General features: G+C 38.4%; 1 protein-coding gene across 1 annotated transcript; it reads left to right on the forward strand.

Annotated features, from left to right (window-relative positions):
* The first annotated feature begins 3,157 nt into the window (after nt 1-3,157).
* On the forward strand, nt 3,158-6,901 carry LOC126175980 (uncharacterized). Its single transcript, XM_049923087.1, has one exon. The coding sequence runs from the start codon at nt 3,831-3,833 to the stop codon at nt 6,150-6,152; it is 2,322 nt and encodes a 773-aa protein (XP_049779044.1). The 5' UTR covers nt 3,158-3,830; the 3' UTR covers nt 6,153-6,901.
* Nucleotides 6,902-21,639: the final 14,738 nt, after the last annotated feature.

Here is a 21,639-nt window from a genome sequence, read left to right on the forward strand (position 1 = left end):
CACAGTGGAGCCAATGAGCTCTGACCTCTGTGCTCCATGGGAGCCCCTTGCATGAGCAATGATTCAAGCACTTATTGTAGGGTTCTCTTCTAGGTGATGTAGGACATCCTTCTCAAAGTTGTGAGTGCATCGCTTTTGTGGAACATCACACTTCATCCCTTGTAGTTACCAAAATACAAGATTCTCTTAGCTGTTGTAGTTAGTCGAAAATTATACTTGATATCATAATTACAACAGGGATTTACAATAACAGCCTCTTCTCAGTTGGAGTGCTTATCATGAAGTGGGAGATTTGAAAGTTATCTGATCTTCAAACATATTTTATTTCCAAATGGCACTCTTCCAGACATGGGTTCCTTATCAAAACTTCATATACTATGTCATGTCTACAATCCCTAGAAGCCTATAATAGGAATTGTAAAACACCCTGTATATTTGCTCAAAAAGTTCACTTTTCTCTTTCCAGTAGGCACTGTCTCTTGAGCTGTGATGGGAGAAACTAATTGTAGCATCCAAAATATCTGGAAAAATTGGAAGCAAGAGAAAACATCCTTGAAAATTGAAGTTCAGTCTAGCTATTCTTTAGTAAAATAGTCACTTAATTCTGCCTTCAAATTCAGTACCATGTTCAATATAACACCTTGGAATGCTATCATTTGTTGTGCTGAAACGTCTTACCATGAGTGCCATATTGAATGTTTTGTCAGTGGAGCCATTTTCTGTGTTTTTTCTGCTGAGTATACTTTTGTTGCAGTCACAGTTGGGCATGCATTTCGAGAAAAAGGGAACCTCTGTTGTATAACAGAATGTGTGAAGTTGAGAATATCACTGTCACATGTGACTAGTAGGTTTATCATGACAGACTGCATATTATAGCCACTTTCTTCGTAATCAATAGTTTCAGATCAACTAGCACTTACATCACTGCACACAGGAAATGATTCTTCCTATTCACTCTGCAAGATAACCAAGCTGATTTCTATAGTCACTTCCTTCTTTGCCTCTTGGTAGTGTACCTGAGTGTTGTTTGAACCTTAATGAATAGTACATGGTGTTTACTTAATAATGTACACTACTCCATAGTCAGGGATTCACGTTTTTTTCACACTTTTTTTATCTTGATGTCATATTTTGAGACGATGACCAGTTCTTTAACTTTACAACACAAGTAGTGCATAAATCAAGTTATCTCTCGCATCTAACAACAGTCCAGTGGCATAATTTATCAGTGAAATTATGACGTTGTTGAAGCACAGTTTGTAGAAACACTATCAGTAGATCAATTGTCATTATAAAACTGTTCAGAACAAAATATTGAGTTTGGCACAGAACACAGTTTACATTTACATCAGTCATCACAGTAAACACAGTGACTTGTAGAAATCTATTCAAGAAAATTACACATTGATATCTCACTCGGTCCAGCCCTCAGCTTAAGTCATAATGGGACAATAATTAATTGTTCCAATGAAAACTTTTCTGTTATTTTCAACACAATTCAGTCTTAAGTAATCAAAAACATGAATTAGTAATGTTGGTGCTTAAGAGCCCACAAGTAAATTCCCTAAGTTTTTGCTGATTCCGTTACATACATTTGTGGTAATTGAATCACTCCTGCAGACATTTACAGATAGGTTGCACATAGACATTATGTGTGAGTGATTACAGAGAGTGGATAGAGAACTTTGGGTAGCATCCAGCTATTTAGAGACTGGCACGTGAACAAACTGTTATTTTGGAAACTACATAATCATTTGTAAAACTGCTGTGTTAAATTTTGCTACTTGATATTAATAATAATTTTGTTTATTAAATATGTGTGGTGTAGGCTATTAGAAAAGTTAATGAAACATCTTTGTGCCTTCACATTAGGAATACACCATTTACAGGTACATACGCCGCACTGACAGTTGGGGTAAATTATGTGAAAATCTTAATGGCTTACTCAATTAATGACGTATGTCACTTAGTACATAAAAATTAGGTCAACAAACGTATAATGACAAAGGTTGGAATGTAACAAGTACGGAGGCACAATCTGCCATGTAAAATGTAACATGGTCATAATCTTTAATGTTAATTATATTGTAAATTAATTATTTTCACATATATTGAAATGTTTTTCTGGAAAGTCAGAATAACAGTGCCTCTGATGATTGGTCTCACTAAGTCCATAAATACACATTAGCCTACACAAAATTTGCCAAATCATATTGCAGTAAAAAGTACAGTTAGTCATATTTTTTATTAACAGATTTTCCAGTAAAACTAAAAACAGCATTGGAATCAGTACATTGATGATGTTGCCTTGAATGATGAATCTTAAGTTGGAAAAAGCTTAGTTCAGGTTTTGACGTATTTGAACATCTGTCACATAAATGTTACTCACAAAATATACTAAAAATAAGAAATAAGCAAAGAAGAAAAAAAACAGTTATTGGCAGAAATGCAATAAGAGCAGATGGGAGATTTCACGTTGCTCTGTTTCAGCTCTTACCACTGAACTCTGCTTCATTTTCAGTATCTTCTAAAGCCAAACTCACACTATCATTGTCACATACGCACCTTCTACATGCATCTTCATACGAGCAAAAATCATGTGGAAAACACGCAATCACTTACATATATTAAAGCACATGGCCTTCTGTGAAGTACGACAGACAACTTGTCTATCTGTTGACCAGACGCGGTACTACAAGATGGTGTCAGGTTGCCTGGGAGAACAGAACGGGCTATAAAAAACAGAAACAGTATTTCAGACCATATCCAACATCGTAGCAGAAGCATAAAATCATTTTTGGACAAGATGTGTTATTGAAGTGGAAAAGGTTAAACAGGTGCAAACTTGGAATTCTGATGCATAATTAAATGGCCTCTTGTTCGTGACTTGTAGTGTGGAGTGTATTGTTGTAGCTTAGTAACTAAGTTGAATTAAAAGTCCTAAGGTCTGGGGTTCAATCTCCATTCATTTGAAAAATATGCAATTTGCACTGTGGGTCAGGCGCCATGTTGAAATGTAGGCCTCTTGCTACTGATTGGAAGAATCAGTCTGAAGGTGAGAGGAAGGCATGGCCATACCATCTCAGATAATGCCTCTGCCTTAAGGACAGCATTACTGTTTAGTAAGGAAACATGCAGTTTTGGAATTCCATTTCCTTCCTTTTTTTCATTTTCTGTGTGCAATTGTAGTTTACTTATGGGGGAGAGGGGGCAGGATCTATCCAAATTATGCAGATTGTAAGGAATTTTTTGAGACAGGCACACCGTTGGCAGTGTTGTCCTGGGTATGACATTAAACTGCCCCCCAACCCAAGGTGTAGTGCGACCCGTGCCGAGGGGTGCATGGCACAGGGGAGCTGTGCTTCAAACGGGGCCTCTGGGGTACCGGGTGCTCCCCCAGAGTATCTAGCCTAGCTCGGGCATGCGGGGCTCTGCCCGGGTGGTCCACACTTTCCTCAGAATCTCGTGGGATCATAGATAAAAATCCTGAAATAAGCTCCAAACGAGCAGATACTGAGAATTCCAGGGGACCTCTCTGTGAGGCGACCCAGGATTCAGAATGGACCAGGTACAAACTTGGCAAGAGGGGACCTCGAGGTGAGGTGACCTCGGACCTTGTAGATGATAAAAGTACTGTTGCAGAGGGAGACTGTTCTAAACTCGCAATAGGAGGGACCCCAGTGCCCGTATGTGGCACTGGGGAAACCTATACATTCAAAAACATCTCTGAAAGAGGCGATGTGGGAAAGGGCGACAGTGGTGCAGAGGGAGAATGCTCAAACCTCTCAGATAACTCTGTGCGAGTCTTCCCCTTCACAAAGAATGCAGATATGGCTTCAGCAGATAAATCTGTGAATATTTTGGAAAAAAAGCAGCAGAATTGTGTGTTGAAAAAAGTTAAGTTGGGTTATATAACTAACAGCAATGGTTCTGCAACTGAAATGGTGGACAAAAAGGTAACTGGTGTTTCAGGTCGAGAAGTGGAAGGAGAGGGGGAGATTGTTGGCCCAATGAGGTATGCTGTCATGCTCGATGGTTTCCCAGATGTCAAGATGACAGAGGAACAAGCTGACAAGGTGCTGACAGCACTCATGGAGCAGATTAACCCAAGTGACCGGAGGCGACCTATCCAGTTTTCTGCGATGCAGTACGAGAATGGGGGCTTGGCATTGACTTGTGTCAACAATTCAACCAAAGCATGGTTGTTCAAGACTGTTTATAAAATTGTTCCATGGCCGGGAGCCAAGCTGCAGGTCGGGCAAGCAGAGTTCATATTGAAGGGTACCAAGTGCATACTCTACATGACTAGGACAATGAAGAAGAGAAGTAACCAGCAGATCCTGGACTTGTTTCAGAAGCAAAATAGAGACATCTCCACTGCTGAGTGGAAAGTCCTAAGGAGGGTGGAGGAGGCAGATAAAAGAGAGAGGCTGACTGTTTGGGTTGATGACAAATCTCTTGAGGATTTGCAGGCACACAATTTCAAATTATTCCTTGGTTTGGATCAAGCTGATCTCATGCTGGCATCAGAATGGAAGAAAATGATGAACAGCTGCAGTTCAGCAGAGTGGCATAATCCGCAGCCTGTACTTCACAATCTGGGACGACGACCTCCTGCAAATTATAAACCATGTCAACCGGTGTCTCTAAAGTTTGCATCTAAAAATTTTCTGCATCCTTTGCATTTTGGAGGCCCAGAACTGGACGCCAAACTGAAAAAAGTGAAATCTGGTGATATTACTAACACTAATGACTCTGTAACTGAAGGAGTTAGCAAAAATGAAGCTTATGTTTTGGGTCGAGAATCGGAAGTAAAGGAGGAAATGTTTGACTGGATGAGGCAGGCTGTTGTGCTTGAGGGTTTTCCAGATGTTAAGATGACAGAGGAGCAGGCAGAGATGGTGGCGACTGCACTCATTGAGTGGATTAATCTATCTGATGAGGGGGAATCTATCAAGTTTTCTGAGGTGCAGTTCGAGTGTGGGGGTTTGGTGTTGACCTGTGTCAATGAGGCGACCAAAAAGTGGCTGAAGGACACTGTTCGTCACATCATTCCATGGCCAGGAGCAAGGCTGGCACTCGGCCAGGCAGAGCTTATGTTGAAGGGTACAAGGTTCATACTGTGGGTATTGAAAGTGATGAAGAGAAGTAATCAGCAGATTTTGGACTTGTTTCAGAAGCAAAATAAAGGCATCTGTACTGCAGAGTGGAAAGTCCTGAGAAGGGTGGCAGAGGGAGACAAAAAGACAGGACTGATTCTTTGGGTTGACAACAAATCGGACATCCCCACCTTCGAATGGAAAGTCCTCGAGAGGGTGGCAGAGGCAGATAAGAGGGAAAGGTTGACACTTTGGATTGATAACAAATCTTCCGAGGATTTGAAGGCACGTGGTTTCAAATTATACCTCGGTTTGGATCAGGTAAAACTCATGCTGGCATCGGAATGGAAGAAAGTGATGGAGAGTTGCGGTTCGACGAGGCGCACTTACAAACTGCGTTCTCTGGTACCTGGTTTGGGGCCTTCAGATGTGTCCCAGTCTCAGGCAGCTATGTTCTCGGGTCCTAATCGTTATCTTCAATTTTTCAGATTTGAACATCAGGGTCAGACACATCATCGTGAACTTAAATTTGACGATACAGGCCCTCCTCAGTTCTGTCAGACACAGTTCATGACTTCAGACCGACTCTTGGCACAAGAGGGCATGTTCAGAGAATCTGCTGTAATGCAGAATATCGAGCCTAGATTCCTGGTTTCAGAACAGCCTCATGGGCATAGGTTCGGCATGTCGGAATGGTCACAGTCACGAGAAGCCAGTTACATTGTACCGGACAGAACACAACATACAGAGCCTGGGTACACATTGAATCGATCCCAGGAATACAGGTACTCCACCTTGGATCACCAACAGCTTCATGTCACAGGCTACAAGGACCAAGATCTTTCAGAGGTTCGTGAGATGAGGTTCATGGTTTCAGATCAGATGCACTCCAAAGAAGGTAGATTAATGGAACAAGATCCTCTGTACTCTAGTGAATCTAGATTAAGATTGTCGGCTCCCCAACAGTTCCAAGTATTTGATAATACAATTTCTAGGAACCCACATTCTTGGGAAGACAGATTTTCAGGTCAGATTTTCCACCCCAGCAACTGATGTCATCTTAGACAAGCTGGATGCCTTGTTCCTCAAGACCTTCAGATTGTAGCAAGGGGTAACTGGTAATTATTCCCCAGCCAAAATAGAACTTGATTGGTAGTTTCAGACAGTGACTTCATGTTTGCAACATCTAACATTCCAAATTGTGGGCATGTTTGTTGAATAAATTGAAATAACCTTAGTGTTAATTTCCTATCCACTGTCAAATACTGGACTTACATGTATATTTTCATGAGCTCCAGATTTTCCCATTGTCGTATGTATTGTACAGTAATAAACTTCGAGATCGGTTTGGAATTGTTTTGTTTTAACTGATTGTCAGTTGATGAGTTTTTTTGAAAAGGCCTGTCCATTTGTTCTACATTGCAAACCTCTTTGAGCCGGCTAATAACATGTTTTGTTTTGTAGTCTTCAGAAACATTTGTTTTTGTAACTCAATTTTTTGCTAGTTTTCATAGTATAAAGAAAGGAGTAAGTTAAGGAAGTATTTCACATTGTGTATACATCAAGTGACAAGAGTAACTTAATGTCATTTATCAATATTTAATATTGAGTTCAATGTCGAGAGAATTTTGTAAAGCAAATAGCTTGAATATCCAGACTGTAGTCGCTGTGTGTGTGTGTGTGTGTGTGTGTGTGTGTGTGTGTGTGTGTTCTTCATATGAGCAGTTGTGTCTTGGAATATATGTACTGTACAATTTTGTATGCAGTATAAAATTATCATTTGTTTCTTAATAAATCACAAAAGTGGAATAAAACAAAAATTGCTTTGTGTTCTTTCTTAAACACGAATGCTGCTTATGAGGAATTACGAAGCACTGCTGAATTCTTGTAGTACAAGAATATACAGACAAGATGTGGAATGCTTTTGCTTAGCTGAATTGTGTTTTCTCTGTTATATAACAAAACCTTTTTTAACCTAATTGCAGGGTTTAGAAATACTACAGGCACTGGTACAATTAGTGATTAGCAATTGTTCTTATGCTTTGCATATTGAAACTTTCATACACTCCTAATTTCACTGCAAAACAAAACAGACTCTTGTAGTGTCACACAATGAAGTACCCCAAAATAATAAATAGAGAGAAATTAGAATAGTACTGTAAGATGGGGAAATATCAGACATGGGTAAATTGCGATGCATACATTAGGGCTGTTGATAAAATATTGATAATTTTTCCAAAAAAATATCAACTACATTGGCAGTATTCTTCTCACTGATATATTGATATTGAAATGGCAATATTGAGCGCCAGTATATATTTATTTTCAATGTCTAGTGAATACAGAACACAATTTTACTTTCAATGTGTGAGGGAGTCTTACTACTTTCTGAGTTTTCACCAGATTCAGTCTTTCTCTATTTGTAACACAAATAGTGTGCTATTTCTTCACATCAGCATTCTTCAAAAACAGTTGCTGAAACTGATGAACAAAAATCTAAATGACAAGATTGGTCTATCTGGTGGGTAGAGACGTGGGAGGAAATACTGATGTAATCAGCGCTCGGCACTACCCACAGAAACTGCAATGTTTAACTTCACCACGCAATTTTGACACTACAACTGCTAGGTCACTGGCATTTGCAGAAATGAGAAAAAAGGGAAGTCGACATGAAGTGTTCCAGGCAATACAAATATATGATGAAACGAGACTATGATCCACCAGACACCTTTTATTGTGCAACTTACCTGCAGTTACCATTATTAGCAAAGTGCTTATCACGAAGTGCAAACATGCATCTTTTCCTTTCAATTCTTGCTGTGATGAGGTAAGCAGGCTGCTAGCTTGTCGATATATAGAATATCTGATAATAAATCAATACTTATACAAGTCTAAAACTGGCAGTGTATTTACAATTTGCAGTTGATATTTATCCATTGATATATCAATAATTTTTTTTTATATACTGAGGGTAGGTAATGACTTTTTTTTTAAATATCAGTTTATCAGATTCCCAAAATTCTTAAAAATAACAACAGCCCTATCATACAGCATATTTCTTTTCTTGTGTTGATATCACTGAATGAAAGCTGTTTTTTGCACTCAACGTGCTGCTATTTACACAATAGATGATTCTAACATACGTTGTTGCACTTGGAAGTTGGTGTGTATCAGTTTTCAGTGCAGTGTATTATTAGTTATCTTTATGTTAAACTTTAGTCATGTAACTAGAAGAGAAAAAAGCAGTAAGCATGTTCTTTTATAACTTACTTATTTAAATATTAAGAAGAAAATGTGAATATAGTTTGTCCGAGTATCTCATTTGTGTTAATGTCTAGTAAACTATTTACAGATATCTACACACATAAGGGAAATATTGGACAGTGCTGCAGTCTTGAAAAGCTGACTGCTGCTATGAGATCAGGAAAACATGTTGTACAGAAAGGTATAAAGAAAATTTAACATGCCATAGTCAGCATTAGGGAATAAAGTTAAGAATACAAACCCTGGAATGGTAGGAAGGCCTTCAGTCTCCAGCAGCATTGCAGGAAACACACTTGTCCATGGTATTTTAAGGGCTGTGCTTTTGGTTTTCCTTTTACCTCTGATGAAGATGTAAGGTACGTAGTGAAAGGTTATCAATAAATGTGGACTAAGAGAAAAAACGCTTTTCTTATAACATGCCAGGAATAGGCTGGTTGCATTCATTCGTACAGTGTCATCCTGATATATTTATTAAGCATCTGAGAACATTAAACAGCAACATGCTTAATTGAGTTATGAGACAATGAAATCAAATTTCCAGATTGTTGTTGAAAAACTGGAAAATCACCTCCTCCTGCTTTAGGATCTGATGATGTACAGTAAATAATATATCCAGGACAGAGAGGTCATCATCAGTTGTAATATCATCTTTCTTATTTTTAATTGCAGAGCTGGATTTCGGCTAACATTAGTGTGCTGTAGTTAGTTCAGTAGACTCAATGTAATTATAAAAACACATATTTCAGTACAACCTAAGCATGTGCAGGCATTGTACCTGCCTAGACCATATTGGAAAATATGTGTTGTAATTACATTGAGTCTACTTGACTACCTTTAATGCTACCTCATCTTGTGGTAGATGTAAAAAAATGTTACAAGTGAACATAAGTAAATACGAAAAGATTTTTATTAATGATGCAGCAAGATATTTTAACAAAGGGAAAATTCATGTAACAAAACTATAAAATTGCAGTGGCTCACCAGCATTTTGTTTGACGTGAAAGTCCAGTACTGCTGATTCACACATTTAAAAATGAAACCAGTATTCTTAGTATTTTGGAACTATCAGCCCTTTCGTCAGGGTGGACCTATCTCATCATTGAGTCTATGTGACCTGCTGCTCGTGTCTAATTTTGACCAACCAATCTCTCTGTCAACCAGAGGAAGCAATTAATCGTTCCGAAAGGTAGGATTAGTGTTTGCACTTATAAGTGTATGTATTGGCAGAATCGGAATTTTACTTTCTGAAGGTAAGTATTGGCCTGTCATAGTATTTACAGTGTAGTACATGGGTAGGCTGAAAAAGTAATCCACACACACTTGAAGAATGCAACATAAATGACCTTGACAAACACCTCGCACCATGTGGAAGGTATCTTCCACCTCTATACCCGTGCATCCAGTGTATTTTGAGCAGCGGAAGTGTGGAGATGTGTTCTAGAGCTATGTCAATGTGAGTTAAAACGACATGCTGTTATTGAATTTTTATCTGCTGAAAAAGTATCTGCTGCTCAGATTCATCATCTTTTAAAGCAGTGGTTGTCAACCTGGTCCTACACCCCACTAGTGTATGCTCCAGCTTTCATGGTAGACAGTAAGTGGTAGGGGTTTAAAAAAATGTTTTCAATAGGTTTTCAAAAAAACGTTGACTTAAAGTAATTGGTAAGCAACTATTAATATGTTGTTTAACTTGCTGTGATTCGGCTTTATAAATTTTAAAAATTAATGTTGCTTCTGCATTTTATAAATCACCATTACTGTAGAACCAGTGAGCTGTTAGAAAATTTAGCTGCTAACAGAGATACAGAAGTGTGCGGTGGGTAAAAACAGGTTGACTATCCCTGGCTTAAAGACTAAATGGTGACAGTGCTGTTGATAGGTCTACTGCAATGGCTTCCAACCAGGGGTAATTATCCCACAAGGGGTAAAAACTAAACAATTTGATTCTCTTTCAGTTATGAAACTACATTATTTTCAAACGATCACTACTATTATCACAATTTTATAAGAGTCTAATATTGATTATATAAGTTATCAGTAATTACTTTTTCTCAATTAGTAGCATTAATGTGGTGGAGATTGTGCTTTGTGCTGCACATTACTCTTGATAAAAGTGATACATATGCGTAACACTTAACAAATATCTCAAGAAAATGTCACCTCCAAGTACCTGTAGCTGTCCAGAAATTGCTTCATTACTCACTTTGAAGCAGATAACGACACAAGGGCCACTATAGTGCTCTACACAGTATTATTATTATTATTATTATTATTATTATTATTATTATTATTGTTTTTGCAGTTAGTGGCTGTGGTGAGACACAAAGCATCCAATTTCTGCCATTTCAGAAGTAAGGAGTACAGCAATCAAGTAATTTATGAACAGTAAGTAGAGTGCACACATTTTGACTTACTTGATTTTAATTAGGGTTGCACTGTGCAGGTCAAGCAAGTGCTGCAATGGAGAGGGTAATACAGAGGAAGTTTGTTTTATAACATGTGTCTACCTTCACTGTGGAAAGTTTTCATTCTAAAACACACACACACACACACACACACACACACACACACTAATTATCATTCATCTTTCATCATTTAAAAAATAAGTGTCCCAGGAAAAGGCTTTTGTGCTACAGTTAGTTGGTGCTGAAGTTAATGATAATGTGGGGGAGGGAGGGCGGGGGTATTAGCTAAGGTTGGGAACCACTAGTCTACTGTAAACCACTGGGTAGTAAAATTTCGTGGTTGCGAACCTTGAAAAGCCGGTATTGTTGTGGATAGTTTTCATTCTAAAACACACACACACACACACACACACACACACTAATTATCATTCATCTTTCATCATTTAAAAAATAAGTGTCCCAGGAAAAGGCTTTTGTGCTACAGTTAGTTGGTGCTGAAGTTAATGATAATGTGGGGGAGGGAAGGCGGGGGTATTAGCTAAGGTTGGGAACCACTAGTCTACTGTAAATCACTGGGTAGTAAAATTTCGTGGTTGCGAACCTGAAAAAGCCGGTATTGTTGCTGAAACCAAAGGTGGATATCCGGTCACTGCCACATGCAAAAAAACATTGCAAACATGTTGACGTGTTGATTCAGAATGACTGACAAATCACACAAAAGCATGTTGCAAATCATATTGGAATATCCAAGGAATGTGTTGGTTTCACTATTGAACACTTAGGATACTGTAAAATCTGTGCATGATGGGTACCATGCCATCTCTCAGACAAGAACAAACACCATCAATTGGAATGGTGCAAGAAACTTATGCAGCACTACAGTGACTAAGGAAATGACTTCCTTTTGAATATTATGATGGCATATGAGTGATGGATCCCTCATTAAGACCTAGAAGAGAAAAGACAAGAGTGCTGAATATTGACATCCGTCTTTTCCTCAGGCCAAAGAGTTTAGAACAACCACCAGCAAAAATAATTCTTTTGCTTGTGTTTTGGGATGCTTACCCAAGTTTATGTGACCAGTTATCTTGTACAGAGGGCAACGATAAATTTTCTTAGTACATAGGGACTTTATGACACCTCCAAAATTGAGTTTGTCATGCTAGAGGCAGCCTGGCACCAATAATCTTGCAACATGACAATGCCCATCTACACATTTCGTGCTCTACTGGAAAGGCTGTGCGAAATCTGAAGTTTGAACCAATTCCACACACTCCCTACTACCCCAATCTTGTGCTTGCAATTTTTATTTCTTTCCTCTACACGAGAGAGACCTCAAGGGTAATCATTACACACTGAATGATGAAGTGAAGGCAGCTATCAAGTCCTAGATTTGAGAAAAGTCGGAAGAATTTTTCAGTGACAGAATGAACTTTTTACATGTTGGGAGAAATGTGTTAGCTTTAACACTGACTACGTCGAAAAATAAATATATGATTTAGCTTAAAAATTGTATGCCTTTGAAGCTTAAAAATCTATAATGTACTTTTTCTCCGATCATCCTAATTGTTTTTGTTTGTGTGTGCACTACTTTTCAGCCTACCCACTTATATTGGCTCACACAGTTCATGAACAGTTTCCGTCATTAGACTGATTGAGTAAATCAGTATGTTCAGAAAAGATGTTTTGTCCCAAAACAACTTTTTTGGAACAGTCAGCCTGCTTATACTTTTACTCTTAAGGGGCCAATAATTATGCACTCAATTTTTTCATAATTAAATGAGCAAATACAAGGTAGATAACATCTGTGCAAGGTTATTTTATTTATAAATATTCAGATACAGCAACTATTTTACAAAAACTGAATTTATAAAAAGGAAACTGCTTATAAACAAGAACCCTCATTTGTTAATTGTGTGTGTGTGTGTGTGTGATGGAATATGACTTGTTGGAAATAGTACTGATGTAGCGATTGTCATGGGTAGGAAGGTAGATATTTTTCAAAATAAATGCAGACAAAAAATTTCCCTGCCTAAAAAGTATCTCTAGCAGTTTCAAAATTATGCAATAAGCACATCTTCAATGTGTGAGGGATCATGCATTTGTATTGGATAAGGAATACAGTTTTCTTCACTAACTGTACTGTAGGGTCTTGATTAAGTGTCAGCTATTGCTATAACAAGGTTTTACTTGTATCGATCACCTTTTGAGAATGTGGATACTTTTATTAGTAAATTAACTGAAATTCTAGTTACAGGCTCAACTAAAAATGTCAGTCATTTTGTGTGAAGGCAACGCAACTAATACTGTGCTCATAAACAGCCTCAAGTTTTGGCATGCCCTCCTTGGTCAACAGTGCAACAAGGGTACCACATGGCCATAAATATGGACAGAGAAAAGTGTGATGTAGCTGTAAAAGATCATGGATTATGACTCTGTCTGTCTCTATGCATAACAAAAGCTGGGTCATCAGTGAAACACAACACATAGCACTGAAAGCATATTTATCAAGAACACCCAACTTACAGTCAGAACCGGTAGCGTTCTCGCTTCCCGAGCACGGGGTCCCGGGTTCGATTCCCGGCGGGGTCAGGGATTTTCACCTGCCTCGAGATGACTGGGTGTTTGTGTTGTCCTCATCATTTCATCATCATCCAGGAAAGTGGCGAAATTGGACTGAGCAAAGATTGGGTAATTGTACGGGCGCTGATAACCACGCAGTTGAGCGCCCCACAAACAAAACATCATTACAGTCAGAACAGAACTGATCTCTTGGGTGGAGAGTGCAGTTATTTATACAAACATAAATTATTACAGACATAAAAACAAAATATTTCTAGAACATTTCAGAAATGATAAATAGAAAATAAAACATAATTGCTGGTGGTGATGCACAGCACACCGGCCAGTTACAAGAACCACTACACTGTGTCGATATCATCAGAGCTCGCGGTATTGCTCCGTTTCAAGGAGAAATAGTGACCCACTGTGTCAGAACTCCTCATCGGAGCCAACTCCAGCACCTCGGATCTAGATTATGTTGCTGGTCGTCTGCTTGGTGACGGCAGTGGAGCCTCGCTTTCAGGTGTGTTGTTACATCCTCTTCCCTACGATGAGCATTGAAGGTAGTTGATACGCACCTTTGGGCTATAGTAGGGATTTAAACTGAGGACATGGATGGTGTCTCAGGGCTTTTGTCTTCTTGATGAAGAGTCATAATTCTCAGCTTCATTGGTGTTACACCCTACAAGTAATGGAGGATAGAATACAGCCCTCAGTAGTGCTGTCATCTCGTTCTGTCTTCATAGATCTTCTGTTCCAGGACAGCTTCCCATTTGTGTCCTTTCTCCTACCCATCTGATCTTACAGTCTCTATCCAGCATTTTCTTGGTCTTCCCCATGGTCTTCTTCCTGCGAGACTCAGGTTGAAATATCTTTTGGCTGTTCATTCTCATTACGTGCCCATACCACTGAAGCCTGCATTTCTTCGTGAAACTGGTAACAGGACCCTCAATACCAGCTACTTTTCTGTTCACCTCATTCCTGATTTTGTCCTTCCTAATTGTTCGAGTAATATTCTAATGAACCTCATCTCTGTTGCCAGAATTCTGCTGAGGTCCTTGTTTAGTAGGGTACATGTTTCTAAACCATGTGTTAGGATTGGTACAAACGGCACAAGGTCGCTTTTGCTTTTCGTGGCATTTTGTCATCCCAGAGAAGATTTCTGATTTGACTGTAAAAATTGGATGCTCTCTGTGTCCTGCTGAGTATTTCCTGACTAATGGTGTTGTCTTTCGAGATCGTGCTTCCTAGGTACTTGAAAGGTGAAACAGATTCTATTTGGACTCCTTCTACAAATATATCTGAGATTGTTCCTTTCCTGTTGGTCATTTCTACTGTCTTTGTTTTACGATTTAAAGTGGTGAGATACACAGTTTTGCTCTGTAACTCCACAGTGCAATTTTCTTGCATAGGTCACACATAACACTGTATCTGGTGGCTGTATAAAAGGGCTGAAATTGTGGGCACAGATCGTAAAATTTGGAAAAAAGCTACATTTCCAAGCAAGATAACACATTCTGAAGAGAACAGATACAAACAAGAAGACAAAAGTACAAGGTGGAAACACAAGCAAGAAGACAAATGTACAAGTAAAGAAGAAGAAAAAGAAGAAGTTATTTGAGGGAAAGAGAATTGCTGTGCCCATGAGGTGCTAATAAAGTGACTGGCTGAGCTTCCGAGACATCTAGGTGCAACCAGTGCTTTGGATCAGAGCCATTACAGTCCAGGCAGTGAACCAGCTCACCTCCAACACATCACCGTGAACAGCTGCAGCACTTCGCTGGTTGAGTTTTGGCTACTGCCAGCTAGTCATCACTAATTTTGTAAAACATAGTGACTGTGAAGTGATTACTATAGTATTTTGTAATAGACATTTTGGTAATATAGGACCAGCAGGTTAAAAGAAGTTCATTTACAGGACTATTGTTTAATGTAATAATAGTAACTGATTGTTGGTGAAGACAACTATCATTTTCTAGAATAATTTATCATCATAATTACACAGAATGGACTCGCCTAGAGGCTGGTATGAATTTTGCCATATTCTGTCAAATGAAATGGATGAAGATTGGTGGTGAGAATCATGTTTTGCATATAATTATGGACTATCCAATAACTTTAAAGTGTTTAAACCATCTAATGGGGTAGACGCCATTGCATTTTTAAAGCAATTTTATGACACCTTTCAGAAGGTGTGGAAAAATAAAAGAAAATTCCAGTTGATTAGTGGATACGTAGGTGGGGATGCAATGGAATGGGAAGCACTGCATAGGGATGAGTTAACTGATTGGAAGGATATTTGTAAGTTATTCAAAGAGGCATATTGACCTGCAGAGTAACAAGATATGCCAAACCTAAGCTGCAATGTTTAGCAATTAAACTGTTCAAAAACCCACTTGATTATATGCACATGTCTGTAGCCTCAGTGTTGAGTATAGCAGAGAAAGAAAGGAGTGGAAACAAAACAATAACCAAACTAGAGGCAATCTTTTCAAATGTGCACATCTGATAAATCAAACTCTGCTGCTGAGTAACACAGAATAGCGTGTGTCCCCACTCCGTGCACTGCAACACAGTCAGACCCTTATCGGCACGCTGCCTATGAGGCAGGAGAGGTGTCATTGCTCAAGCCCATCCCATTCTTGATGACAGCCTTCCTGAGGTCAGCCAGTGCACATGTATCATTGTCATGACACACTGACGTAGTTTCAACTGATCTGGATACTGCGTAGCCCTCGTATTACTCTTGACAGTGACCAGAAATGTCCCAACTTTTGTACTTAAATTATTATTTTTTTGGGAATTCTGCTTTATTTATGTCACGATTTAGACTTTCAGTCCCTATGGTTTGCTTACAGGAGACATTTACAATGACTCTTACACTAAATAATTATATGACACTAAAATGATACATCTGTTAGCAGTGGTATATATAGGGTGTGTCTCCTAAGAGACATCAGGCACATTTTCTCTGGTGTTTTGGCAGATATTTGCAATTTTGTTTTTGCATTGTGTAGTTGTAGTCAGCCTAAGCAAATAGTTCTCATCACTTCTTTCATGCAACGCCCATTGTTGATGGAAAGAGCTAATTTGTTTACTGTTACACACAAAATGATTTCTAAGCTGAATTTTATATGCACATTCGCTAAAGCAATCCCAGATTAGTCTAGTCCAATATTTGTTTTATTGATATGTATTAACAGGGACAGTAAGACTTGGAAAATAAACAGCAATTCAGTAGTGCTGCATGCTTGGCGGTAGCAGTCAGTACGGGCTAGGTTGGTGATGTAGGTGCTGGAGCACTGGTTATTCTTTTGCGTTTTACTGCCCCTGTTAATACATATTGATGAAACAAATATTGTATTAGACTAATCTGGGAGCACTCTATTGAATGGACATGTAAAATTCCACTTTAAAAAAATTTTGCTTGTAACAGGAAAGAAACTGACTCTTTCCATCGACACTGAGCATCACTTGAAAGAAGTGATGCATGCTACTTGTTTGGGCTGGCTCCAGATACAAAAACAAAATTGCAAATATCAGCTGAAACACCAGAGAAAAGGCTCATGATGACTCTTGGGAGAGACACCCTGAATATGTAGTGCATAACAAGTTGCATCCAGCTCAAATTCCCAGTTTATCCTGTACAAATTCCTCCACTGAGTAACAGCATTTCAGAATCAGTGCCTCATATACGGTAGCTTTTTTCAGTGGACCTAAATTAATCTGCATTAACTTGTTCCTTTTAATTTATATTAGCTTTTCGTTCCTATGAATTGAGCTGCCTGGACATATAGTTTGTGGTGGTGGGTGGGAGGCATAAAGTTTTCTCTGATTAATATATCACTTGCATGAACAATATGGTTTCTCCCAAATAATTCGTTTTTGGTAGTAAAAGGATAATAATCTCATTTGTAGACTTAGACAAAGCTTTTGACAAAATTGACTGGAATACTTTCTTTGAAATGCTGAGTGTATCATGGATAAAATACTGGGAGCAAAAGGCTATTTACAACAGAAAGCAGATGGCATTTATAAGAGTCAAGGGCCATGAAAGAGAGGCAGTGGTAGAAAAGGGAGTGATACAGGGTTGTAGCCTACCCCAATGTTGTTCAAATTGTACATTGAACAAGTAGTAAAGGAAACCAAAGAAAATTTTGGAATAGGAATTATAGTTCAGGGAGAGGAAACATAAAACTTTGAGGCTTGCCAATGACGCTGTAATTCTGTCAGATTCAGCAAAGGACTTGGAAGAGCAGCTGAATGGAATGGACAGCGTCTTGAAAAGATTATATAAAATGAATATCAACAAAAGCAAAACAAGGGTAATGGAATATAGTCAAATTAAATCAGATAATGCTAAGGCAATCAGATTAGGAAACGAGACACTTAAAGTGGTAGATGAATTTTACTATTTGGGCAGCAAAATAACTGACGATGGCCAAAGTAGAGAGGATATAAAATATAGACTGGCAGTAGCAAGAAAAGCATTTCTGAAGCAGAGAAATTTGTTAACATTGAATATAGTCTTTAAGTGTCAGGAAGTCTTTTCTTAAGGTATTTGTTTCACTTCCGTACATGACTACACTCCAGACATAGATGGTAAACTATTTAGATAAGAGGAAAATGGAAGCTTTTGAAATGTGGTGCTACAAAAAACTGCTTAATATTAGATGGGTAGACCACGTCAATGTTGTGGAGGTACTGAAGAGAATTGGGGGAGGGACAAGAAATTTGTGGCACAACTCGAGTAATAGAAGGGATCAGTTGACAGGATACATTCTGAGACACCAAGGGATCAGCAGTTTAATACTGGGGGGAAGTGTGGGGGGGTGAAAATTGGAGAGAGAGAGACCAAGCAGATTCAGAAGGATGTAGGTTGCAGTAGTTACTCAGAGATGAAGAGGATTGCACAGGACAGATTAGCATGGAGAGATGCATCAAAACCAGTCTTCAGACCAAAGAAAACAACAACAATAAGAGGAAGTTGTAGCAGCAGATTATGAAAAAAAAAAATTGAATTCACAAAAGCTGTAGAGAAATAAACACTGCAATGATGGAATGAGGTTGTTGGTAGCAGTAATTGAGAATGTTTGGTCTCCTTAAGAATTTTGTTGTGATAGAGCATATTCTGAAATGGGGAGGAAGCATTCATATCTTTCTGATTTACAATTCTTTATAGAATGTAATTAAAGAAAATGCTACAGTGCTGTACTAATATGAAAAAAGAAACATTTAATGATTGGTATAGCTCTCGAAATTTCAGTGGAAAAGTAAACCTTAATGCGTTGTTCCCAATAGAGATATGGAGATTTCCATGAGACAAAAATTGTGTTGAAAATGCCATTTCCTTTGGAGCACCACACTCATGCAATGTAAGTTTCACTTCTTTGACTGTTCTAAAATCTATAACTCTGTTAAATATTTTGAGCATTGTGTTTTGATAAATTTGTGTTCTGAAAGCATGAATATTGTGTACAGCTGACAACCAGACATCTTGCAGAAGCCTCTTAAGGGACATAGAGTTCCTTACACTTAGTTAGCTTTGTTTAAAAATGAGCATGAATTTAGGATGAACTGTGAAATTTACAATGACAAAGCAAGAAGTAAAGATATTCCCTGTATAAAATATGCATCCCGTTCTAGAGTTCAGAATAGAGCTTTGCACTGTGGTGTAAAAATTTGGTAACAGACTGCTGGCAGACATCAGGCAGAAACTTGGAAATTCTCAGATGTTCAAAAATGAAGAAAAAAGAGTTCCTTGTTAAAGACTCTTGTAATTTATAGGAATATGTGGACTCAGGGGTGTAAATTCATGTTAATGCTAATGTTAATACTAAACAGGTTTTTAACTTTTCCATTTTACAGACAGCTTGTAGTGTTATTTGAAACCATTAAGGTTACATAAATGCATGACAGCGAAGTCGTATGAGAGAAGAAGGGCTTTTTCAGAGCAAGTGGTGGCATTTTCAGAGCAGCTATTTTTCTCCCAGTACTTGTAATTTAGAATTATCAAGGTGGGAATCTAAGAAGTGTAATTCTATAAACATTCTACAACCCATTTATTTGTATTTGCTCAACAGTTTAGTACTGGCTGTGTGCATGAATGGGCACAGAACTCTTATAACAGAGAGAGAGAGAAATTCGTCAGACATTTCCACCAAAGTGTGTACAGCCCATGGATATAATGCAGAAACTAAGTCATGAGTCATCATGGCCTACTTAGCACACTGTGGCACTAATTCTTGGAGAACTGGAGGAATACTTAAATTTGAAACATATTTTGTCTACTTCCAAATCTTGGTGGGTCTCAACAAAGATGATGTTGACCTTAGGAAACACAGGGTACGCAAGATTTGATGTCAGCACAGATCATCATGTCACACAGAGCCAGTGTGTTCTGAAGGACAGTGCTGTACCACACACTGAACTATTGGACAAATTGAGGCTATTGCCGAGTATTTTTATATTGGGGAACATCATGTGAAGTCTCAGAAAACTAAAGTTATATTTTCTCAGACTGCATCAAAAGAGAAAGAATGTGTACTTGTACTATGGACAACCCTATCACTGTGTGTTCTCAGTTTCAAACTGGCACAACATAAAACCCTCCACTGTCTATCACCAGATCATGACAAGCAAGACAAGAATTTCCCTAGTTGCCCTAGTGCATCACAGTAGAGGACCAACAAAAAGACCAGCTGTTGGCTCAGCTACTGGCAGCAGCATTGCTTAGCCTGTGCAGTCACAGAAGTACCCAGTAGACGTCTCTCGGAACACCACCATCAGGTGTCTGGTAGCAACTCCTCTGTCTTCCAGACACAGTCTCCATATGAAGGCTGCCACAGCATGGACACTGTCAGTTGCTACATGCTAGCATTCACCTGAATATGTGGCACACTTGATTCAGTTGAATACTGTGGGACTTATGCAACTTGATGTGCTTGAAGACTCATATCTGTATGTTCAACTGATCTCTGATCTGCGGCAAAGGCTCAAAAGTGTCATCATAAAAGTTTTTTCAGCATGAGACCTATAATAGCGATGAAAGTGTGCTCCTCTCTATGGAGCCCATCATATGGTGGACCAATTAAAGTGTGCCTCATTACGAGACAAAACAAAATTTTAAAGCAATTCAGTATTATCGACTGAGTTATAAAATGTAAGTCGACCAGGAAAAATTTCATTTCTTTCCTTCTCTTCGATTCCACAACCAAAAATACATAGGAATGGGTACGTCACCACATGCAAAATTCTTGTTAATCAGTATTATTAATTGGTAGTCTAGAAATGAAAGAAAAATTAACAGAAATATGATCAGAATTGATCATTTCAATAAAAGTGTGCTCAGTCAAGACACATCAGAAAATGAAGAATAAAGTGTAGAAATGTGGTATCACAACAGGTTTTCAAGATACTTAAACATGTGTACATTTTCACATTTTCAGTCTATTTTATTTTTTATGTATTCAAAATATTAAAAGTGTCATTATGAAGTTACTTGCTTATCTTTTCTGTTACATATGACACACTGAGTGGCTGGTGAGTTTCATTCGCCTCTCTCATATGAAAAAGAGAAACTGTACTGTGGTTTGCAGGGAACATGTTTGTAGAGGTGAAAAATCAGCATCTGTATGGTGCAAGAGCCTGATAAATATTGTATTGCAAAAACATTCAACGACGTCAATAATTCCAGTAGAATTTTGGGGAAAAGATTCATTCTTTAGACTGACAGAGCACAAGTATTGAAGCTGACTAGGGCATGACACTGCATGATCAGATTGTGACATAACTGAAGAAAATTACTCTTCACAATGAAATGAATAAAGGACTGGTCCCTCACACAAAGTGCCCATCTGGCACAATGTCAGGATTGACACCAAGGAACCACTGTGTCATCTCTGGATCACACTACACCCTGAGTTGTACAGGGAAGTGACAGCTTGTAACCCAAAAATATAGACTGGCATGGGTGGCCCTGTTGTACATGCTATTTCCCATCATCCAAAGAGAACAGTGACCCAAATGAAACTAAACCCCCTAAAAATACACTATCAAATCATTGGTCACCAAATACAAGGATTACTTCTGCAGAATGGCTGGAAACACTGCACCTAGTAATAAACAAACAAATACAGATGGATCAGATTTCTTTGTGCAGATAATGTGCAAACTATCATCAGACATTAGTTTCAGAAATACAACTTCTAAGGAGATTACAAAATGATCACATCACTAAAAAGCTGATGATTATGCTGGTTTTTGTTGTATGCTATTAAAATCTTGTGCTGCCTTGATAGGATTACTCT

The sequence above is a fragment of the Schistocerca cancellata genome, chromosome 3 (genome assembly GCF_023864275.1).
Source record: "Schistocerca cancellata isolate TAMUIC-IGC-003103 chromosome 3, iqSchCanc2.1, whole genome shotgun sequence".
Taxonomy (NCBI): domain Eukaryota; kingdom Metazoa; phylum Arthropoda; class Insecta; order Orthoptera; family Acrididae; genus Schistocerca; species Schistocerca cancellata.